Source organism: Typopeltis vanoorti, chromosome 3 (genome assembly GCF_054136105.1).
Source record: "Typopeltis vanoorti isolate ZY-2024b chromosome 3, IOZ_Tvanoo_1.0, whole genome shotgun sequence".
Lineage (NCBI taxonomy): Eukaryota > Metazoa > Arthropoda > Arachnida > Uropygi > Thelyphonidae > Typopeltis > Typopeltis vanoorti.
In genome coordinates, this window is record NC_143551.1 from 168,024,129 (window position 1) to 168,043,914 (window position 19,786).

The 19,786-nt window shown below is 36.6% G+C and overlaps 1 protein-coding gene across 1 annotated transcript in view; it reads left to right on the forward strand.

The window, feature by feature from the left end:
• The window catches only part of LOC150108732 (disco-interacting protein 2-like), a 936,780-nt gene that overhangs the window by 903,348 nt on the left and 13,646 nt on the right, over nucleotides 1-19,786 (forward strand). The window contains exon 39 of the mRNA XM_090416186.1: nucleotides 3,145-3,319. Within this exon, the coding sequence (XP_090272312.1) occupies nucleotides 3,145-3,319 (175 nt within the window). The remainder of the gene's footprint in view (nucleotides 1-3,144; nucleotides 3,320-19,786) is intronic.

The following is a 19,786-nucleotide window of genomic DNA, read 5'->3' on the forward strand; positions in this document are numbered from 1 at the left end:
TTATTAACACTGGTGAACCCTTCCCTCCCTTTCTCTTAGGCAAAAGCACTTTGGGAGAAATTATATTATATTCAAACCCAAATATTTATAAAGGTATTTATTTTTTAACATTTGCATTATAATTTAATTAAATTACATTAAATTACATAATTAAATTACCATGTGGTGGTAATGTGATTGTGCCATAAACCAACTGAGCTCCATGTATGAAACTCAGTCCATACATGCCAAGAGACACATTTTGTCTAAAATATCCTTTAGATATTTTAGTTATTGAAAAAATATTCTTATCTACCCATTTCGGAACTCTGTCCTTGATCTCCACTTTTCTAATACTGCCAGCAAAGGTTGGTCGATTGGTAGAGCCTCTGTTACTAATGGCTCACGCAAAGCGTTAAGCAAGTTTGAGCACAGTTAGTAGTTGGAAGGGGTTCAATCATTCGATGCTGTTGACACACTCTCCCTCGACGAGTCTTTGGACTCCCTGGAAGTATCAAATAATAAATAATAATAAAATAATAAAAAATAAATTATACAGTTGACCTGAACTTATCTTCAACAATATGGTGACAAAAATATAAATAAAAGCTAAAAAAGGTAGTCTAAATCAAATGAAAAGTGTCTTGTAGCATGCCTGGATATGTACCATACTTTGGGAAGCACTCTTTTAGACCATGATCTTCATTTGTGTTTCAGTTTAAACTGTACTTTTTTATGTGTAATGAGATCCCTAATGAATTGTCATTTGAATTATATACTACAGTTACAAAAATTAATCACTGCTGATTACAGTAACATAAATTTTCATTCATGACTGCTTACTCACTGAGCAGTATGAAGAATAAACATCAATCCAGACCTGCCCACCATACTTAGAGAAAAATTGAAAGTACCTGATATAGTTGACTTTTGCTATAGCAGATACCATTATAACAAACCAGATCAGACTATTGAAAGTGTCCTTACTAAAGTTCCATAGGTAGAATGTTGTGTTAAACGAATTCATTGTTGCAAACTATTTGCTATAATAAACTTTTCTCTTGGTGTAATGAATTTGTTATAATGAGAGTCAGCTGTAGATATGAATAAATTAGGTGTACATTAAATTTAGTTTTCAGAAACCTGCAGAATAACAAAACTTAACCAAAATTATATATTAATAAATAAATAAATCAGACTGTTAGAAAGAAATATTAGTTAATTGAGATATTATTGTAGTTGATTTTGTAGCATTATTATGAAATCTGAAAAAAATATATACGAGGACTGTTCAATAAGTAATAAGACTAATTTTACTGTCACGAAACCACTCATCACAATATTAATTTCTGTGGAATAAAGAAATGTTGCTGTCTGTATTAATAAAAGAGATTGATAGATGGCGTATACAGGCTAATGTGCCAGAGTGTCACGTGACTAAACGAAAGCTTGTTTCGGCGTGCCTACGAGCCGCGACCAGTCATCGGAATGGAAGCATCCTTGGAACAGCATTATGTGATTAAATTTTGTGTGCGTTTGCAAAAATCGGCATCGGACACTTTTAACATGATACGCGAAGCTGTCCACGATGAAGCAATGTCAAGAATAAGTGTTTTTCGCTGGCATAAAACTTTTAAGGAAGGAAGGCAAAATGTGGAAGATCTTGAACGTGAGAGAAGACCTTCATCACCCATCACAGAGACAATGATCAACATAGCAGCGATTATCATCAAGGAGGATCGCAGAATTACAGTACGCCAGCTGCATGTTGTCCTGAATATTTCTGTGGGAAGTGTTCACTCAATCATGGCCGAACATTTGGGACCGAAACGTGTTTGCACCCGATGGATTCCCAAACTCTTGACACCGGGGCAAATGCAGCATCGAGTGGATGTGTACACAGAATGGAAAGAAAGACTGGAACAAGAAGGCGACAACTTCTTAAAATGCATCATTACAGCAGATGAAGCTTGGTTGTATCACTATGACCCTACAATGAAACAACAAAGCAGTGAATGGAAGCATCCATCTTCGTCTACCCCCAAGAAAGCAAAAACTGTAAAATCGGCTGGTAAAGTTATGACCATAATGTTTTTTGACTACGAAGGCATTGTTTACCAACACACTGTAGAACCCGGGAATACTGTAAATGGCTCATACTATGCAGATGTTTTACGGACAATGGTACAGCACGTTAAAAAACGTTTAATTTTCTCGACCAAAAAGCTCTGGAAATACTTTTATTGGGATTATATTGATCAAGTGTATATAATAACAACTAAGTTTTACCAACTAGTTTCACCAACTAAGTCTGTTGGCATCTTCAGGGTACATAACTGATGTACGGCACTAAAAAGTAAAAAACTGTTACAAACTATAATCAACCGATTCCAATTACATGCTCTGTTCTTTGTTTAATATAATTGGAATCGGTTGATTATAGCTTGTAACAGTTTTTTACTTTTTAGTGCCGTACATCAGTTATGTACCCTGAAGATGCCAACAGACTTAGTTGGTGAAACTAGTTGGTATAACTTAGTTGTTATTATATGCACTTGATCAATATAATCCCAATAAAAGTATTTCCAATGGTACAGCACGTTAAAAGGAAGCGTCCATTGCTGAAGAATGGCTTTTTATTGCACCACGATAATGCAAGGCCGCATATTGCTGGTTGTGTAGTGGACGTTTTGCAGAAGAACAACATAGATATCCTACCACACCCTCCATACAGTCCTGATCTCGCACCGTGTGATTTCTGGCTGTTTCCTCAGCTCAAGAAACCACTAAAAGGCCGCCATTTCAAAAGCAACAAAGCATGTGTAAAAGCTGCGGAGGTGGTTTTGAAAGAACTCTCAAAAAACGGACTTTCATATGTTTAAGAAGTGGACGCAACGTTGGGACAAATGCATCGCATCTTATGGTAGTTACTTCGAAAAAGACCATGTAAATGATGACGATTAAAGGTAATCTGTTTTCTGTATAAATATAGTCTTATAACTTATTGAACAGCCTCCGTACATATAAAATTCCTTTTTTATTTACTAAAATAAAGAGCCAAAGGCTTCATTTTGACAATGCAAAATTATATTTTTATCCTTTTTTATTATTATTAAAGTTTCATTTGTAATTGTGAGAAATCTTTATTTGTTTGCCATTTTACAGATTTGGGTACAGTGTGCAAACAATGCAAGTGGCTATTTTACAATATATGGTGATGATTCTTTGCATAATGATCACTTCAATGCAAGACTAATCACAGGAGATACTACTCAGACATATGCAAGAACTGGCTATTTGGGATTTCTTAGAAGAACAGAATCTGTTCAGGCCGATGGAGGTAATATTTCAATACTTATTAGAAAAAAAAAAAAGATTATAGTTTGTTTATTTAACCAGATTTCATCATCATCTTTGCCTATGGGTCCTAATGCCTATTTCACCATCCTTTGCCACTTCTTTCTGTCTGTTGCCAGATGACTCAAATCCTGCAAACTCTTTCCACACCACTCTTTCACATCATCTACCCACTCTTGCCTTGGCCATCTTCTTCTATTTCTATTGTCCATTGTACCAAACATCAAGGTTTTTATCTTTCTACTATTATCCATTCTGCAGATATGTCCAGAAAACTTTGAATTATTTTCTTCATTATTATTATTATTATTATTATTATTATTATTATGGGATCTCCATGGAGTCAATAGACTCATCGCGGGAGACCCAAACTATCACAACAATATCTATCATATCTCTTCTTGAATTCATTTACAGACGAAGAACTCACAACTGAGACAGGCAATACATTCCACTCGTTTACCACCCTCCAGGCGAAAAACCTTGTTAACCACACTTTTACTTAATTTCCAGGGATGGAAATTAAGTAAAAGGACCTCTTGTTCTTCCATCGCTATCACACAGCTGAAATATTCCCCCTGCATCAATCTTATAAAAACCTTTTAGTAATTTAAATGTTTCTATCATATCCCTCTTCTCCGCCTATCAACCAACCTCTGCAATCCACAATCTATCAATGTTGGGAGCATTTTTTACATCACTCACCAACTTAGTCACTCTCCTCTGAACCCTCTCCACAACTTCTTAATCTCCAAGGAATCCAGGTAACCAGACCTGAGAGCACAGTAATCCAAATGTGGAAGTATCAACACTTTATAAAGGGGAATAATAACTTCTTTATCTTTGGATGTTAGTGTGTTCCTCAATAACCAAGTAATCCTATGTGCAATCTTGGACACCTTAGCAATGTGTCCCATGAACTTCATCTCCCTATCCACCAACACCCCTAAGTCTCTAGTCTCATCAATCTCTGGGAGTACTGTTCCATTGATGTAGTACACAGCTGGTAATCTTCTAATCCCAAAATGCATAACTTTACACTTTTCCACATTGAACTGACATCCATAATTGGAGGTGTCAGGAATAATAATAATAATAATAACAACCTTTTGTCCATTTCACCAGCTTATTTAAATCGTCCTGCAAACTCTCAACATCAGCTTGATTTTTTATTGCGGTATCCAACTTTGCATTATCGGCAAATAACTGAATATCTCCCTTTAAACCATTTCTTATATCATTTATGTACAAATTAAACAACAATGGCCCAAGCACAGAGCCTTGAGGCACACCACTGGTCACCTGCCTCATCCTGGACTCTGCTCCTCCATTTGGCCAGGCTGATGCTATCAGTGCCACCAATTCCTCTCTTTTATACCGGATTCTCTTGGCGTAAGCATATCACCAGTTTAGTATCCATCCCTATCTTGCACAACAGTATTCCATGGGGTATCCTGTCAAACACCTTAGCAAAATCCAGAAGTACTGCTGTGTAGCCATTTCCTTTGTCTAACTCAGATGTCATTCTATTATAAAAAGTTAATAAATTGCTAAGGCAGGATCGACCTTTAACAAAATGGCCCCTATAGAGTATCATATCCTGATCCACACATTCTTGAATTTTGTCTTTAACCAACTTTTCCAATACTTTTACCACCACTCCCGAGATCGTGATTGGTCTTTAATTAACTACCGCAATTTTAGAGCTACCTTTATGCAGAGAAACTACTTTTCCTTCCTTCCACTCCCTAGGGACCATACCAGAGTTCAAACTTAAGTTAAATAACCAAATAAGAGGTGTTGACAATTGCTTTGCACATTCATGCAACACCCAAGCTGATATTCCATCTAAACCTACAGAAGTATTTGCATTTAAATTTCGCAATATACTAAGTACTTCTGATTTCTTAACTTCAGTTCTCACATTAGTTATTGCTATGGGTACAGAGATATCCTCACTTGGGTGATAGACTTTTGAAAAGTGATCACTCAGTAACTCTAGTATTACATTCGAATTTGTCACCTCAATACCATCAGCACCCACTAAAGTTTTCCTTCCGAAGTCATTCTTCCTTTCACTTGCCACATAGTGGAAGAAATCTTTGGGATTACCCTTGATCTCCTTGGCTAAGGTCTTCTCATAATCTGATTTAGCTTTTCTTACTATGCTGGTAACCTTCCTGGCTTGAGCCTTGTACTGCTCCTGGGTGTACTGATTGCCTTTCTCCTTGTAAATTCTCCATAACATTTTCTTTTTTTACAGATCAAGCCTGATACTACTGCTCATCCATCAAATGCCTGCCTTGTTTGACTTCCTGACCATTGGGACACAATCTGATATTGCCTTCCTCAGATACCTGCTGATTTTATCCCATGTACTGGTAACATCTCTCCCCTGCAATATGTTCTGCCATGGGACTGCTGCAAGCTCACTCCAAAGCTTGTTATAATTGCCTAACCTGTGGTTCTGTATATATCCCTTCTTAAGAGAGATATCCACAAATTTTGCAACCTCCCAAGTCAATACCACATGATCGCTCTCACCAATTGGATGTAACGAGGACACCTTACTTATGCTTATATCCTCTGAACCAATGACCAGGTCCAACACTCACACCACGTGTCCCTTCAGTTATGTGCTGTTTCAAAAATTAGATTTTCTTTGGCGTTTACTTTGCGATACAGTTCTTCATTTGTTACCTTGTGTACCCATCCAATTCAAAGAATCTTTCTATAACACATTCTTTCGAAAGCCAGTGTTCGTCTCACAGAATCTTTGACTATTATCCATGATTCACAACTAAAGAGCACTTGTGAATATCCATGTTTTCAGCAGTCTCAGGTTTATGGGAAGGCTCACTGATTTTCTTTTCCATATCTTGTTCATTACCTGTAGGTTTACTTTAGCTTTTGTTATCTGGTATCTTATTTCTTTCTTGCAGTATAAATCATGCTTCATGCTCCCTAGGTATGTGAAGTTCCTAATCTCTTCCAGCTTGTGTCCCTTGACTTTTAATTCCTTTTTCATTCTCTTCTCTCTCTCTCTATAAATATCATTTTTTTTTTGTTTTATTGATGTTCATTTCAGCCCATATCTCTTTCCTTCTTCACTTAACCTCAGCACTGTTCTTTCTAGTTCCTCTTCATTAAGGACTGTGTCATCTTCAAATCGCAAGTTGTTTATCTTAGTACCTTGAATTTAAATTCCCATCTTTCTAAAAGCAGGATAAAGATGCTTAGGGATATTAGGTCTCCTTGTCTCATGCCTCTTTTGTCTAGAATGATCTTCCTATTTCTCCACAGCTTCTCACAGAAACCTATATATTATCATTAATGTTTTGCAAGAGATTCATTTTAGACAAATTATGGATTCTACAGCTGTGTTAGAAATAATAATTTTAATTTCCTGACTAAAGGAAAGGATTCTGCAAGAGATATATCACCTTCTTGTCTACTCCATAAGATTCAAGTACAGTCCGTGCCACTTTTTGATCTATACTATCATCAAATGCTTTCTAATTTGCCAACAAAACAGATATATATACAGGAATACCTCGATTATCACTATTCTCGATTTATCGCAGTTTATAATTTGATACCAAAATTCCAATTATTGCACTCCAAATTCGAATTATCGCGGCCGCGAGATGTAGCCCACTACATATGCAACCAGTTCGAGTCGTCACTCTCCAGGTATCGCTCTCTTGTAGCGCTTCGTTTTTATCCGACGGTGCCTTCTCACCACTTACCAGTAACTATCTGCCCTTGCCTGAAGTATATGTGGATATTTATTTCTCTTGTTATTTACCCCTACAATCAATGCTAAAAGAAACAAGGATGATTTCAAGTCTACAGCTATCAAGAAGAAACGTAGAGTGATCAGCTTAGAAGATAAGTTGCATATGATAAATAAGTATGAAGCAGGCATAACCAAAGCCAAAATTGCAAGAGAGTACGGTCTAAATGAATCAACTGTTCGCCATATTTTAGACCACGCTGCAAACTCTAGGGCTTCGATCTAGGACTAAAAGAAATTGAAAAAGGTGATGTTCAGGACCTGCTTCAGTCACATGATAAGGAGCTGGATGATGAAGACCTAATTAACCTCGAGAGAGAGAGAACGTGCTTACAATGCTCAAATCGATGATAATGGCGAACAAATTGACTTGGCCACCGAAGGAATTTACTCTCAAAAAAATGGACGAAATGTTTAGAATTGCTGAAATTTTAAAGAAAAAAATCTTGAATGGCGATCCTAATCTCGAGCGATCACTGAAAGTTCGTCAGGAAATTGAAAATTCCATCCGTTGCTATCAAGCTTTATATGAAGAAAAAAGAAAGAAAAAATTTCACCAGACAACTCTACACCAATTTTTATCCAAGAAAGAATAATTGCATGTACTGTATGTACTTCTTATATATAAATAAAGATTAAAGAATAATCTTGTTTTTCTTAATGAACCTTCATTTTTTACTTAACACGTCTAACACATTTCTTTTTTACTTGATATATAAAATTTAATTAATAGATTTGAAAAATCCTTTGCATTGATCACCTATTTTACACGCATTATTTATCCCGATTATCGCGGATTCGATTATTGCGGTATTTTGTGGCAACAATAACCGCGATAATCGAGGTATTCCTGTATATATATATATATATTTTTTACATTGCACTTTCTCCATAATTAATCTTAACATTAATATTTGGTACACAGTTCTTCTGTCTCTTCTAAATCCTGCTTGCTTGTCTTCCAGATTTTCTTCCACTAGATTCCTTATTCTTTCTGTTAATATCATCATTAAAGTACTTTTCCCACATGACTTGCTAGAGTTATTGTTCTGTAATAGTTTTTGCAGTCTATTTTGCTTCTTTTTTATGAATAGGTATTAAGATGGATTGTGTTCATTCTTTTGGTGTTTTGCCTTTCTCCCGTGCATGTTACATAACCAGTACAGTCTGTACCGTTGACAGGGTGTAGCATAGAGGCAGCCTGCTTGATGGTGCCGCTTAATAAGGGCGCTCTTTCAGCCATATTGCGGTAGGTATCATATTACAGCAACAAGATATTTTACAAATATAAGGCATTTAGTTTAGTTTATGTGCTTATTATATTTTAATAATGAAAAAAGTATAGTCATACATACTAAAACTAAACATTTTAGAACAACCCACTTATTAGATCAGTGTTTCTAAAAGTGTGGTACGCGTACTCCTGGGGGTACTTGAAAGGTCTTCGGGTGGGAAGGTACGTGACAATTTTTGGCTATGCATCATTAATGCATGATGCATTAATGATGCAGAAAAACTTGATGTACCACTGGAATTTCCTCATGTAAGAATAATAAGAAAAAGAAAAATATTTTCCAATGAGAGCCATGATGAGCCCCAAGTGACCCAAGAAAAACTTTTTGAAGTTAATGTTTTTAACATCTTAATTGATACAGCTATAAATAGCTTACAAAATAGATTGGAACAACTGAGTTCACACAATGATCTATTTGAATTTTTATATAATATAAATTATTTACATAACTAGAGTTCGGACAAAATATTAAAACATTGTAAAGACTTGGAAATTGCTTTGAGCAGTAGCAAAACATCTGATGTAGATGCAATAGATTTATTTGAAGAATTAAAAATTCTCTCAAAAATAATACAAGAGAAAAGTCGTCCTCACCAAATTTTATCATATATATATATATAAAACCAAAATCTTGTAGAAATTTATCCCAACGTAACCATCGTCCTAAGGATATTGTTAACAATTCCTGTTAGCGTAGCAAGTGTGGAAAGAAGTTTTTCCAAGCTTAAACTGATTAAAAATTATTTGCAAACAGCAATGATCCAAGAAAGATTGGTTGGTCTAGCAACTATATCGATAGAGGCAGACATAGCTTATAATTTAAATTTAGAAGAGCTTATAAACAGTTTTATTGTGCAATATTTCCATAGAGCAAACATTTAATTAATATTATTATGTAGTTGTTTTGCATTAATGTTTCTCTTGTAATAAAAACAAAATAGCAATTGGAGATTTTCTTATATTTTTGTCTTATAATCCATCAGGGGCGATATTTAATTGTTTGCCTTAGGGCATGATTTAATCTGGCGAAAGCCATGGGTACAGTTCCTCTATTATCACCTTACCACCATATTTCAAACATCTCTTCAGCAATCTCATCATTCCCAGGGCTTTTATAGTTTTTCAGATGTTTTGCTACCTTTATAGTCTCATCCCTCAGTATATCTGTTTCTCCATCTGTGCTTTGTGGCGATGTTTCCCTCAATTCATCAATTATCTTCTTTTGGACTTCAGCATCTTCAACAACTCTAAGTAGTATCTTTACCTTCTCTCTCATCAAGTGAGAGAGAAGGTTTTCATCTTCATTATTTATGGCTTTCTGTTTTGGATTTTTGTTGTTTATGTTTTTGATTATCTTATATACTTCTCTTGTTCTGTATTCATCAAAATATTGATATCCTTGCACTGTTCCTTTAGCCATTTTGATTTGCCTCTCCTAACAGCTTTCTTCACTTCTTAATTGTATTTTACTCTATACTTGTTGTTTATTTTCTTAATGGTATATATTAGAACACAGAAAAATAAGTAAATAATTAATTGATTAACTTATTGCTGATATTTCGCTGGTGATATAACCAGCATCTTCAGAGCACAAAACACGATTTGTCACAATACGCGAGACTATAACAACATGGTGTAATCAACGAACTAGTTAAACAAAATTGTAGCAGCAACACAAAGTCTAGAGTCCTGATTTTGGCGCCCTCTATCTGGAAAAAAAAAAAATTGCAGCTATCACATAAGACTAGAGTCCTAAACAGAGAAAAAACCGGTACTAGTTTTTTTCTTAAGATGACTGTCTCCCATATTTTAGGCAAATTTATACAACCATATTTGTTGAGATTTGTAGTGTGTTTCTGGACTTCTGTTGCCTCTAAGAACAATCTCTCCGACTTGTAAGAGCTTCTGTGCAGTACTTTTGTGTTCTTCCAGTTGATCCTGTGTGCAGGGATTATCCAGAGCATGGTCCGAGCAAGGCCCGACCTGCCATAGTGATAATGCCGGACGTATCTTTTGTGTTCGCTGATGCAGATGTTCACAGTTCTTCCTGTTTGACCATAGTAGGCTTGATTACATGAGCAGGGTACTTCGTAGACTCCTGGATGTGCTAGAGGGGGAATGCTGGGTGAGTGGATAAGGGTTGCTAATTTGCTACACGGTCTGAATGTGGTGCGTAGTTCATGTTTATTAAGAATTCTTGCAATCCTTTCGGATGTGCCTTTAATGTATGGGATGGTGACTGTTTTGTTGTAGTTCTCTGTGGTGGATAGTGGGAAGGGTTTCTTAGGGGCATTTAGTATTTTGTTTATCTTATGGGGATTATAACCATTGGCCAAGAAGGTGTGGCATAAGTGAGCCAGTTCAGCAGCAAGAGCATTGTCATTGGAAAAGATTGCTGTTCCAATGACAATGATTGTTTGTGTAAATATCTCCCTGTATGTGTGGGTTTTCTAAAAACTGAAAATGATAAGGAACCATCTGGAAGATGTGTAATAAGTGTATCCAGAAGGGCAGACAGTTATTAGCTTCCAGTTCCATTGTAAAGTGGATTTTTGGATGTTGGCTATTTAAATGCGCTAAGAATGTTTCCAATGTCTCTAGGCCATGTGGCCAAATGGCAAGCACATTGTCAACATAGCGTAGCCAAAGTGTTGGTTTGAGAGTGGCTGTGTTGATTGCTAGTTTTTCCAGGTGTTCTATGTAAAAGTTGGCTTGGGGGGGGAGTGTGACTTCAGTAGATTGAGGGTTTCTATTAGTGGTACATTTGTGAATAGTGAGGTGATATCAAAGCTTACTATTAAGTCTGAGCTTTTTAGGGTATGGTGTTGTAAGATGCTTTTTTAGGTGGGCTGAATTTTTGACATGGGAGGGAGAATTGTTTCTGAGAGTGGCTAGTAGCTTAGCTAAATGTCTAGCCAGTTTGTATGTGGGACTATTTATACTGTCCACAATTGGGTGTAAGGGTGTACCTTGTTTGTGAATTTTTGATGCTCCATAAATCTTAGGTGTTTTAATATGAAAGGGCTCGAGTTTGTTTACTGTGTCTTTTGGTCAGGAAGTGACTTTTTTCAATAATTTACGTGCCTTATTCTTTTGTGTTGGTGGGATTGCGATCTATAATTTTGTATGTTGACTGATCTTGTAACAGTGTGTGCATTTTGTTTTCATATTCTATTGTGTCCATCACCATGGTTGCATTCCCTTTGTCTGCTTTTGTTATGATAATCTGGCTATTCTTCTAGCTCTTTTACAGCAATGATTTCCTCATGCGGGATATTATTTTTGGGAGGCTTAGACTTGATTAGGATGTTGGCCACATCTAAACATATATTGTTGGCTACTGTTGGCTGCAGGTTGTATATTCCCCGTTCGATAGACACCATTATTTCAGCTTTTGGAACTTGCTTGGGAGTCATGGCAAAATTGTGCCCTCGACTTAAAGCACTAGTGGCTTCTTTGCTTAAGGTGAGCGACAATAAATTCACGACAATGAGGTCTTGTCGTAATTGCGGTCGTCGTATAGTGTTGCGTTGTTGAAGATTTTCAAACTTATTTCGGTGCCAGTTTTTGACTATGTTGAATTCTTTTTTAGCCGTTGCGTCGGTGATGTTATCTAGGATCTCCCATAGGTCCGTATTCAGAATATTATATAGTGATTTACGTAGGCGTTGATGGTTGAATTTGATTTCGCTAATTCCAGACGAGTGGCGTTAATCTGTTCACGTAATAGCGCTACACTCGCTCGTTTGTAAATGCGTTGGGCTTTGGCTGAGTGGAACTTGTTTTTGATTTTAACACAGTTCGGTATTAAATTGGTGTCTCGGCACCTCTTTAAGAAGGCTAACCTGTTCAGTTGCCATGCCACTTTTAACTTCCACTTACCATATTGTCTTGTGTTACGTACGATATCGTCTCTGTGAAGAATCCTTGAACAAGTGCACAGACTTATGTGTTCATCGTACGTGTTGTTTATTTTCTTAAAGGTATATATTAGAACACAGAAAAATAAGTAAATAATTAATTTATTAACTTAATGCTGACATTTCTGATATTATTTACTTATTTTTCTGTGTTCTAATATATAATGTTAAGAAAATAAACAACATGTACGACGAACACATAAGTCTGTCCACTCGTTTACTCTATACTGTTCCATTTCAACAGAGATCTCTCTCTCTCTCTCTCTCTCTCTCTCTCTCCTAATCTTTAAAGCCCTTTTTTCTTGAATTATTTTTAATGTCTCCTGTGAGATCTGCCTTTAACCTGACATAGATTTCACTAATCCCATACCACAGAATGCTCATTCGGAATTCTCTCTTTGCTGATCTTCTCTGGCTCAAAATTTCTATTCCCCATTTTCTTTTATTCATTCCATCTGACTTCTCTTTCCTGATTTTCCTAATTCTAACAACCATGCCAAAAAAGAAATATTAAAGTATTTGCTGTATTATGTATATGAAATTCTTCTTTTTTTATTATGAATATTTCATATGTAATTTGAGAAATATGGACAATAAGACAATATCTGTTATATTTTAAAGAATTTACTGTAAATATTGGATTAACATATATTTATCCACAAAATATCAGACAATTCTTACATAGCTATATAGCTATATTTGAGCTGTGCTGATAAAACTATTTTTAAATAGTATATAGTGTTTCCTTTTATTGTATAATTGTGCTTAATTTTTTTCAAGCTGGACAAAAGCATCCTTCATTAGTGTTTGTTGTAGGAATTTTGTTTATTTGTGTACCAGTGTAAAAGTGAGTAAAAGTGCATCTTCAGCACAGAAAGCTTCAGCACAAAGATCAGCTACTGCCGTCAGTTTTCCCAAGTGGATGAGTTGCAAAAATTGTTTCATGTATGCACCAGAAAAGGTGAAAGATTTGGGACTGTTATAGTGAACAAAAAGAAGGAAAGCATTAATGTATGTGAAAAGCGTGCTGATAGGGAGTGTTTTCACCAACAAGAGTTGGTGAAAATGAAAAGTGAAACGAAGCATCCTAAGGATGAGATTAAACATGTAAAGAAAAGATTGACAGATGTGAATGAGGAGTATCAAGTTAATATTACAAAGAGAGTTGAAGGTTAATCATATATCATTGTACAAGGACTTGATCATTTAGATGTGTGATGGCTAATAAAGTACACAAAACATGCTTTCCTTGTGGAACATTGAAACAAATAATGTTTGCAGAGAAGGAAGGAAGCATCAGAATTAGTTGTAGGAAAAGTCTGCCCAGATATGACAATAGTGAATTGAGAAAGAGAGTACAGGTAATGAATAGCATGATAGCTGAGTTGTTTGAGACAAAGGGGGGTTTGAAGGAAATTTGAAGGAAAGTGGGAATGATTTAAAGTTGATGGATTGCATTTGAATTGGTTTTGTGTTGAGAAGCTATTGTTTGATGAGAAGGCACAAAAGCAAGAAGTTAATGCAGCTAATGATTAAAGGGTACTTGTGAAGTAGGGTACTACAGCCAAATGGGTTGCATGACAGGAGGAAGATGAATATGTGGATGCAGCAGGACAAAGTGATGAAATGCATAAAGATGAAGATGAGTCAGGTATCGATGGCAACTGGATCAGGGAAATGGGATTGGTCAGACCGAAAAGAGAAGTGTCGTATAGCAGCTAGAGTAGAAAAGGTTGGTGCTGGTGGAATGGCCTCAAAGACACAGGAATTGTTGTGTGTGTATACAAATGGAGAGTATTGGAAATAAGAGAGCTGAGTTTGCTGCATTGGTTGAGTCATTATGCCCAAAGCTAATCAGTATAAGTGAAACCTGGTTGTCTGAGATTGATGTGATGTCTGGAATAGAAATGGAAGGATATACACTTATCCAGAAGAATAGGAAGAAGAGGTGCAGATTTTGAATCTGTTTGTTTAGAAATTAACAAGTTGGTATATCTGAATGAAGGAATGTAGAGAATACTGATTGTGGAATGTTTAGGCAGAGTAGTTGCATATGTAAAAAGAAGGTGATATTCTGATGGGAGACTTTAATTACAAGAATATAAAATGGAAAGAGGAGATAGTGTATAGGAACAAGGAGAGTGAGTTTGTTGAATTTCTCAGGGATAAATATCTTATGCAGCATATGAAGCAACTAGAGGCTTTAGTGTTTTGGATTTGATGATAACTTCATAAGATGTAGTTGTTATTGAGGTATTAACACTGCTGCCAGTTGGTGGGCACTTGTTTGGAAGTGGTGAAGCAAGACGGGTTACTGCCAAAAAGGATGCATGTGGAATTATAAAATGGATGATTATGGAAAGTTCTGCAGTCAACTAGCATCAATACATTGTTAAATGAGCTGTGCAGAAAGCATGTTGACAGTGCATGGAAATTCATAAGGCAGTATCTGACACAAAGAATGTATTAACTGCATTCCAGGAGTTAGGTGAGTAAATAGAGTAGGAGTGAACTGGATAAATAGTGAAATCAAACAAGATGTGTTGGAAAAGAAAAGGTCATGGGGGAAATACAAGACAGTTGGTGGCAATCAGTTCCATGAAAAGTATAAACTGCAGGCTAGGAAGGTGCTCAGCATGGTTAAAGAAAGAAAAGTTGCAGTATGAGAAGAGATTGGCTGGTGAGGCCAAGGTTAATTCAAGGAAATTCTTCCACTGTATGGCAAGCAAGAGGAAGAATAATTATGGCAAGTTGACACTGGTGGATAGTCATGGCAACAGAGTGACCATTGCAAAGCATAGTGGAATTATTGAATGATTGCTTTATTGGCATATATCATACTGTTATTAATGATGCCATGCAGTAATATATAAGGGAGGCAAGTATTAGGAGAATTGGAAGTGAAAGAATCACAGGTGTTGATCAGGTTACATGTTAATAAGGCTGTGGGAATTGATGACATATCATCATACATTTTTAAGCAATATGCACAACATTTAGCTATGCCCTTGACCTGACTATATAATGACAGTCTTGCAGTAGGTAAGGTTCCTAAGGAGTGGAAAGAAGGTAAAATAGTAACACTTTGCAATTACAAACCAGTCTATGTGACTTGCAGTTATGGTCATGGTATTGGAGAGATTGGTTAGGAATAGAATACAAGATTGGGTTGATGGACATAGTATTCTTTATGATGGTTAGCATGGATTTGGAAAGGGTAGGTCTTGTTTTAGCAAATTACTTGCATTTTATCATAAGATGACATGTGTTTTGGATAAGTGAGATTCATATACAGTTATATTCTTGGACTTTGCAAATGAGTTTGATAGATTACCTCAAATAAGTTGACATACAAGCTACAGAGGCTACAATATATTGGTTAGATGGATTGCGATTGGCTCTCTGAACGATACTAGCAAGTTATATATGATGATGCAGTGTTTCAAAATAAAAGGGAGGTAACCAGTGCCATGCTCTAGGATTCTGTTCTTGGACCCCTGCTGTTTAACTTGTTTGTAAATGATATATCAAGTGGACTGACTGGGTCTTCATTTGTTTGCTAATGATGCCAAGTTTGGGAAAATTATAAGTAATATTAATATAATGAAGCCAATTTGGAGAACTATCAGTAATACTAATATATTAAATTAATATTAATAAGTTAAAGGTGTTACATTTTGGAGTGCAGAAATATAAGGCTGTGTACTATATTGATGGTGCTGTACTGCAGGAAGTGGTTTGGATTTGAGATTTGGAAGTGATGGTTGACAATAGACTAAAGTTTAGATGGCATATTGCAAAGTGTTGTAAAAACTGCACATCATAGTGATGGTTAGCATGGATTTGGAAAGGGTAAGTCTTGTTTTAGCAAATTACTTGCATTTTATCATAAGATGACGTGTTTTGGATAAGAGAGATTCATATACAGTTATATTCTTGGACTTTGCAAATGAGTTTGATAGATTACCTCAAATAAGTTGACTTGCTATGATAAGAAGTACTCATATAGGGATAAGGAGGTGATTGTGCCACTGTATAAAGCACTGGTCAGACAAACACTCGGACTATTGTACTCAGATTTGGTCAATATGATGTGAAAACCTCGGAATGGGTTCAGAGATGAGGGACTAAGACAATATCAGGACTCTGGAATGCTGGATATGAAGAGAGGTTGAAGAAATGTGATTGCAGAGTTTTTTGGATAGGAGGAAAATATGTGATATGATAGAGACATTTAAGTTAGTGAGTAAATTTTTTTGGATTGATCCAGAGGTGATTATATAAAAGATCAGAAAGCAAGAGGGGAAGAACCAGAGGCCATACCTGGAAATTATGTAAGAGTGTGTGGTGAAGAGGGACATGAGTAGATTTTTTACATGGATAATTATCACTATTACTATTATTACGGGCAACTCCAGGGAGTCATTAGACTCATCGAGGGAGGCCCCAAATCATATTCATCACAACTATTTGACATTCATACAGTATCTATCATACCTCGCCTTAAACTCATTCACTGTCACAGCATCCACCACAGACTCAGGGAGCGCATTCCACTCATTCACTACTCTAAAAGTAAAGAACCCAGCTCTAACACCTTTACTAACCACACTTTTGCCCAGTTTCCATGGATGTCCCCTAGTCCTCCCACAACCAGCCCTGTTCTCAAAAATATCTTCTGAATTAATTTTATAGAAACCCTTCAGTAATTTGAATGTCTCAATCATATCTCCCCTCCTCCGCCTATCAACCAATTTTTGCAACCCACAAATCCTCAACCTGTTCTCATACGGTTCATTCCACAGACCTGCTATCATCTTGGTCACTCGCCTCTGGATCCTCTCCACCTCCTCCCCATCAAGAAGAAACCTAGGTGACCAAATCTGAGCACAGTAGTCTAGATGGGGTCTTATCAAGGCTCGATAGAGAGGAACAATAACCTGCTTGTCTCTGCTTGTCAACGTATTCTTCAGCAACCAAGTGATTTGATGAGCTGTTTTGGTCACTTTTGCAATGTGTCCCCTAAATTTCAATTCCTTATCTACCAACACTCCTAAATCTCGTGCCTCATCAATTTCCTGGAGCAGGGTTCCACCAATGCAGTAAACTGCTGCCAATCTTTTCACCCCAAAATGCATAACCTTACATTTTGCCACATTAAACTGACATCCATTCTCCTTAGCCCAGACCTCCAATCTATCCAAATCATCCTGCAAAATTTTGACGTCATCTGCATTCACTATTGCCCTACCCAACTTCGCATCATCCGCAAACAAATGAACTGTTCCTCTCAGATCATTTCCTATATCATTTATGAACAAATTAAACAGCAGTGGTCCAAGAACAGATCCTTGTGGCACACCACTAGTCACAGGCTGTCTTGTGGACTCTACTCCCGAGTAAACCACTCTCTGATATCTCTCCGTCAACCACCCTCCTATCCATCTCACCAACCCTATGTCCATTCCCATATGCTGCAATTTACTGATTAGAATTCCATGTGGAATCCTGTCAAAGGCCTTGGCAAGGTCCAGTAGAATCACCGTAAACCCATTACCCTTATCCAGTTCAGCCGTCACTGTGTTATAATACGTGAGCAAGTTACTGAGGCATGACCTACCCTTCACAAAACCATGCTGTCCCCGATACAGTATCCCATTTTCTTCTATCCAATCTTGTATTTTCCTCTTGACTATTTTCTCTAAGACCTTGACAATGATTCCTGATATGCTAATCGGTCGGTAATTTACAACAACAGCAGTCTTGGAATAATTGGAATAATAAATAATTGTGAGTGAATGGATCGTACTACCAGAATGTGTTAATGCAGGGAGTGTTAAGGATTTTAAGATTCATTATGATAAATATGTTGTCACTTGAATGAACCTCCCATGAGAACATCATCTCCGTGGTGGGTGTACTACTACTAATAATAATACACCATGGATATCAGCACTCTAGATAACTCATACCATAACCTTGTCCAAGCTTCCTTTTCTATAAAACATTCTTTCCTTACTCAAAAGTAAGGAAACATGTAGCATGTCATGAGAACACTTAAATAATTACCCTTCATTTGGAAAGACAAAATCTCAGTGGTATGCAAGAAATCTTGATGAGTGTTTTTCAGCTGATAGTGAGTTAACTAATTTCATATGGAGAGTGCATGATTTTTCCTACAGCTGATAGAATAGCTTTGTATCCTTAGGTACTTCAGGCATGAATTCCAGCCTAGGCTACTCTTATTCTCATGTTCTTGGGCACTACAATGGTGCTAGATGGGATGACCATAATTTCTAGTCTTTAGTTAGATTATTTTTCCTACTCTCTGTTGATGAAATACCTTCTCTCAAAATACTTTCTCTGAAAGCCATACCATAAATAATTGTTGTGCAATGGTAACCTTTGTCCTCCCTTCTATTCAAAATCTCCATCACTGTCCAAGGCTTTGGTTTTTCAACAAGTGGAAAAGTAGCCCAAAAAATTTTTCTGTTTATTGCAAGTTGCATTAAAAAAAAAAAAACCATCTTCTCCCTCCCTCTCCTATGCACATGTGCACGTGCACACACACCTACCTTCTGGCATCATTCTTCCCCTGCACAGATGGCTTAGGCTCACTTTCCACTATACAAAAAATTAGATTTGGTTACTACCAAAGTAAACGGAATCCTGGTGGAATAGAATTAAATTTCTATAGATAAACTTGTAATTCTCTCCTGAAACATGATATAGTTATATGCATTCATATTTAACCGAGTGGTTAGCATATCCACTCTCCGGCCAAAAGGCTGCGGGTTCGAATCCTGCCATGGGCATGGGTGTTTGTTATTGTCTGTGAAAATACTAGTGGTGGTGGTGGTCGGCGGTAGATGGTGTTAGTTTAGATGAAGGTAGTTGCGGTTGGTGGAGATGGAGAGTTGTAGAGCGGGAGCCCTCCCTCGATGAGTCTTTGGACTCCATGGAGGTGCTAAGTAGTAGTAATAATAATTTCTTTTCACTATCATACATGCTAGAAATCAGGCATCATAAGAATCCTTGTTCATTATGCACGTTCCTTACATTTCATAGATTCCTTCTGGTAACAATTTTATACAAAAAACTATGAACAGTTATAGACATTATTCTTCTCTGGAGGTAATATCATGGATCTCTGTCCCTTATGTCTGCTGTGTTTCTAATATACTTCTAAGCTCTTCCATTAAGCTCAAGGAAGCATTTTGCCTACTTCAGTATCAGCTCCTTCTTAGGTTCTCCAAACGATAATTACCTCTTTATGCTATGCATTTTTTTTGGGCTTCATAAACACTAATGTAGTATATTCATCCACAACATCAACTTCTTACTATTGTTCAATAGGAAGATAGGTATCTTCCTAGAAGAACATTAGGAATGTGTCCAATATCTTAGGCCTGAAAAATGAATCATTTAAAAATTAATGAG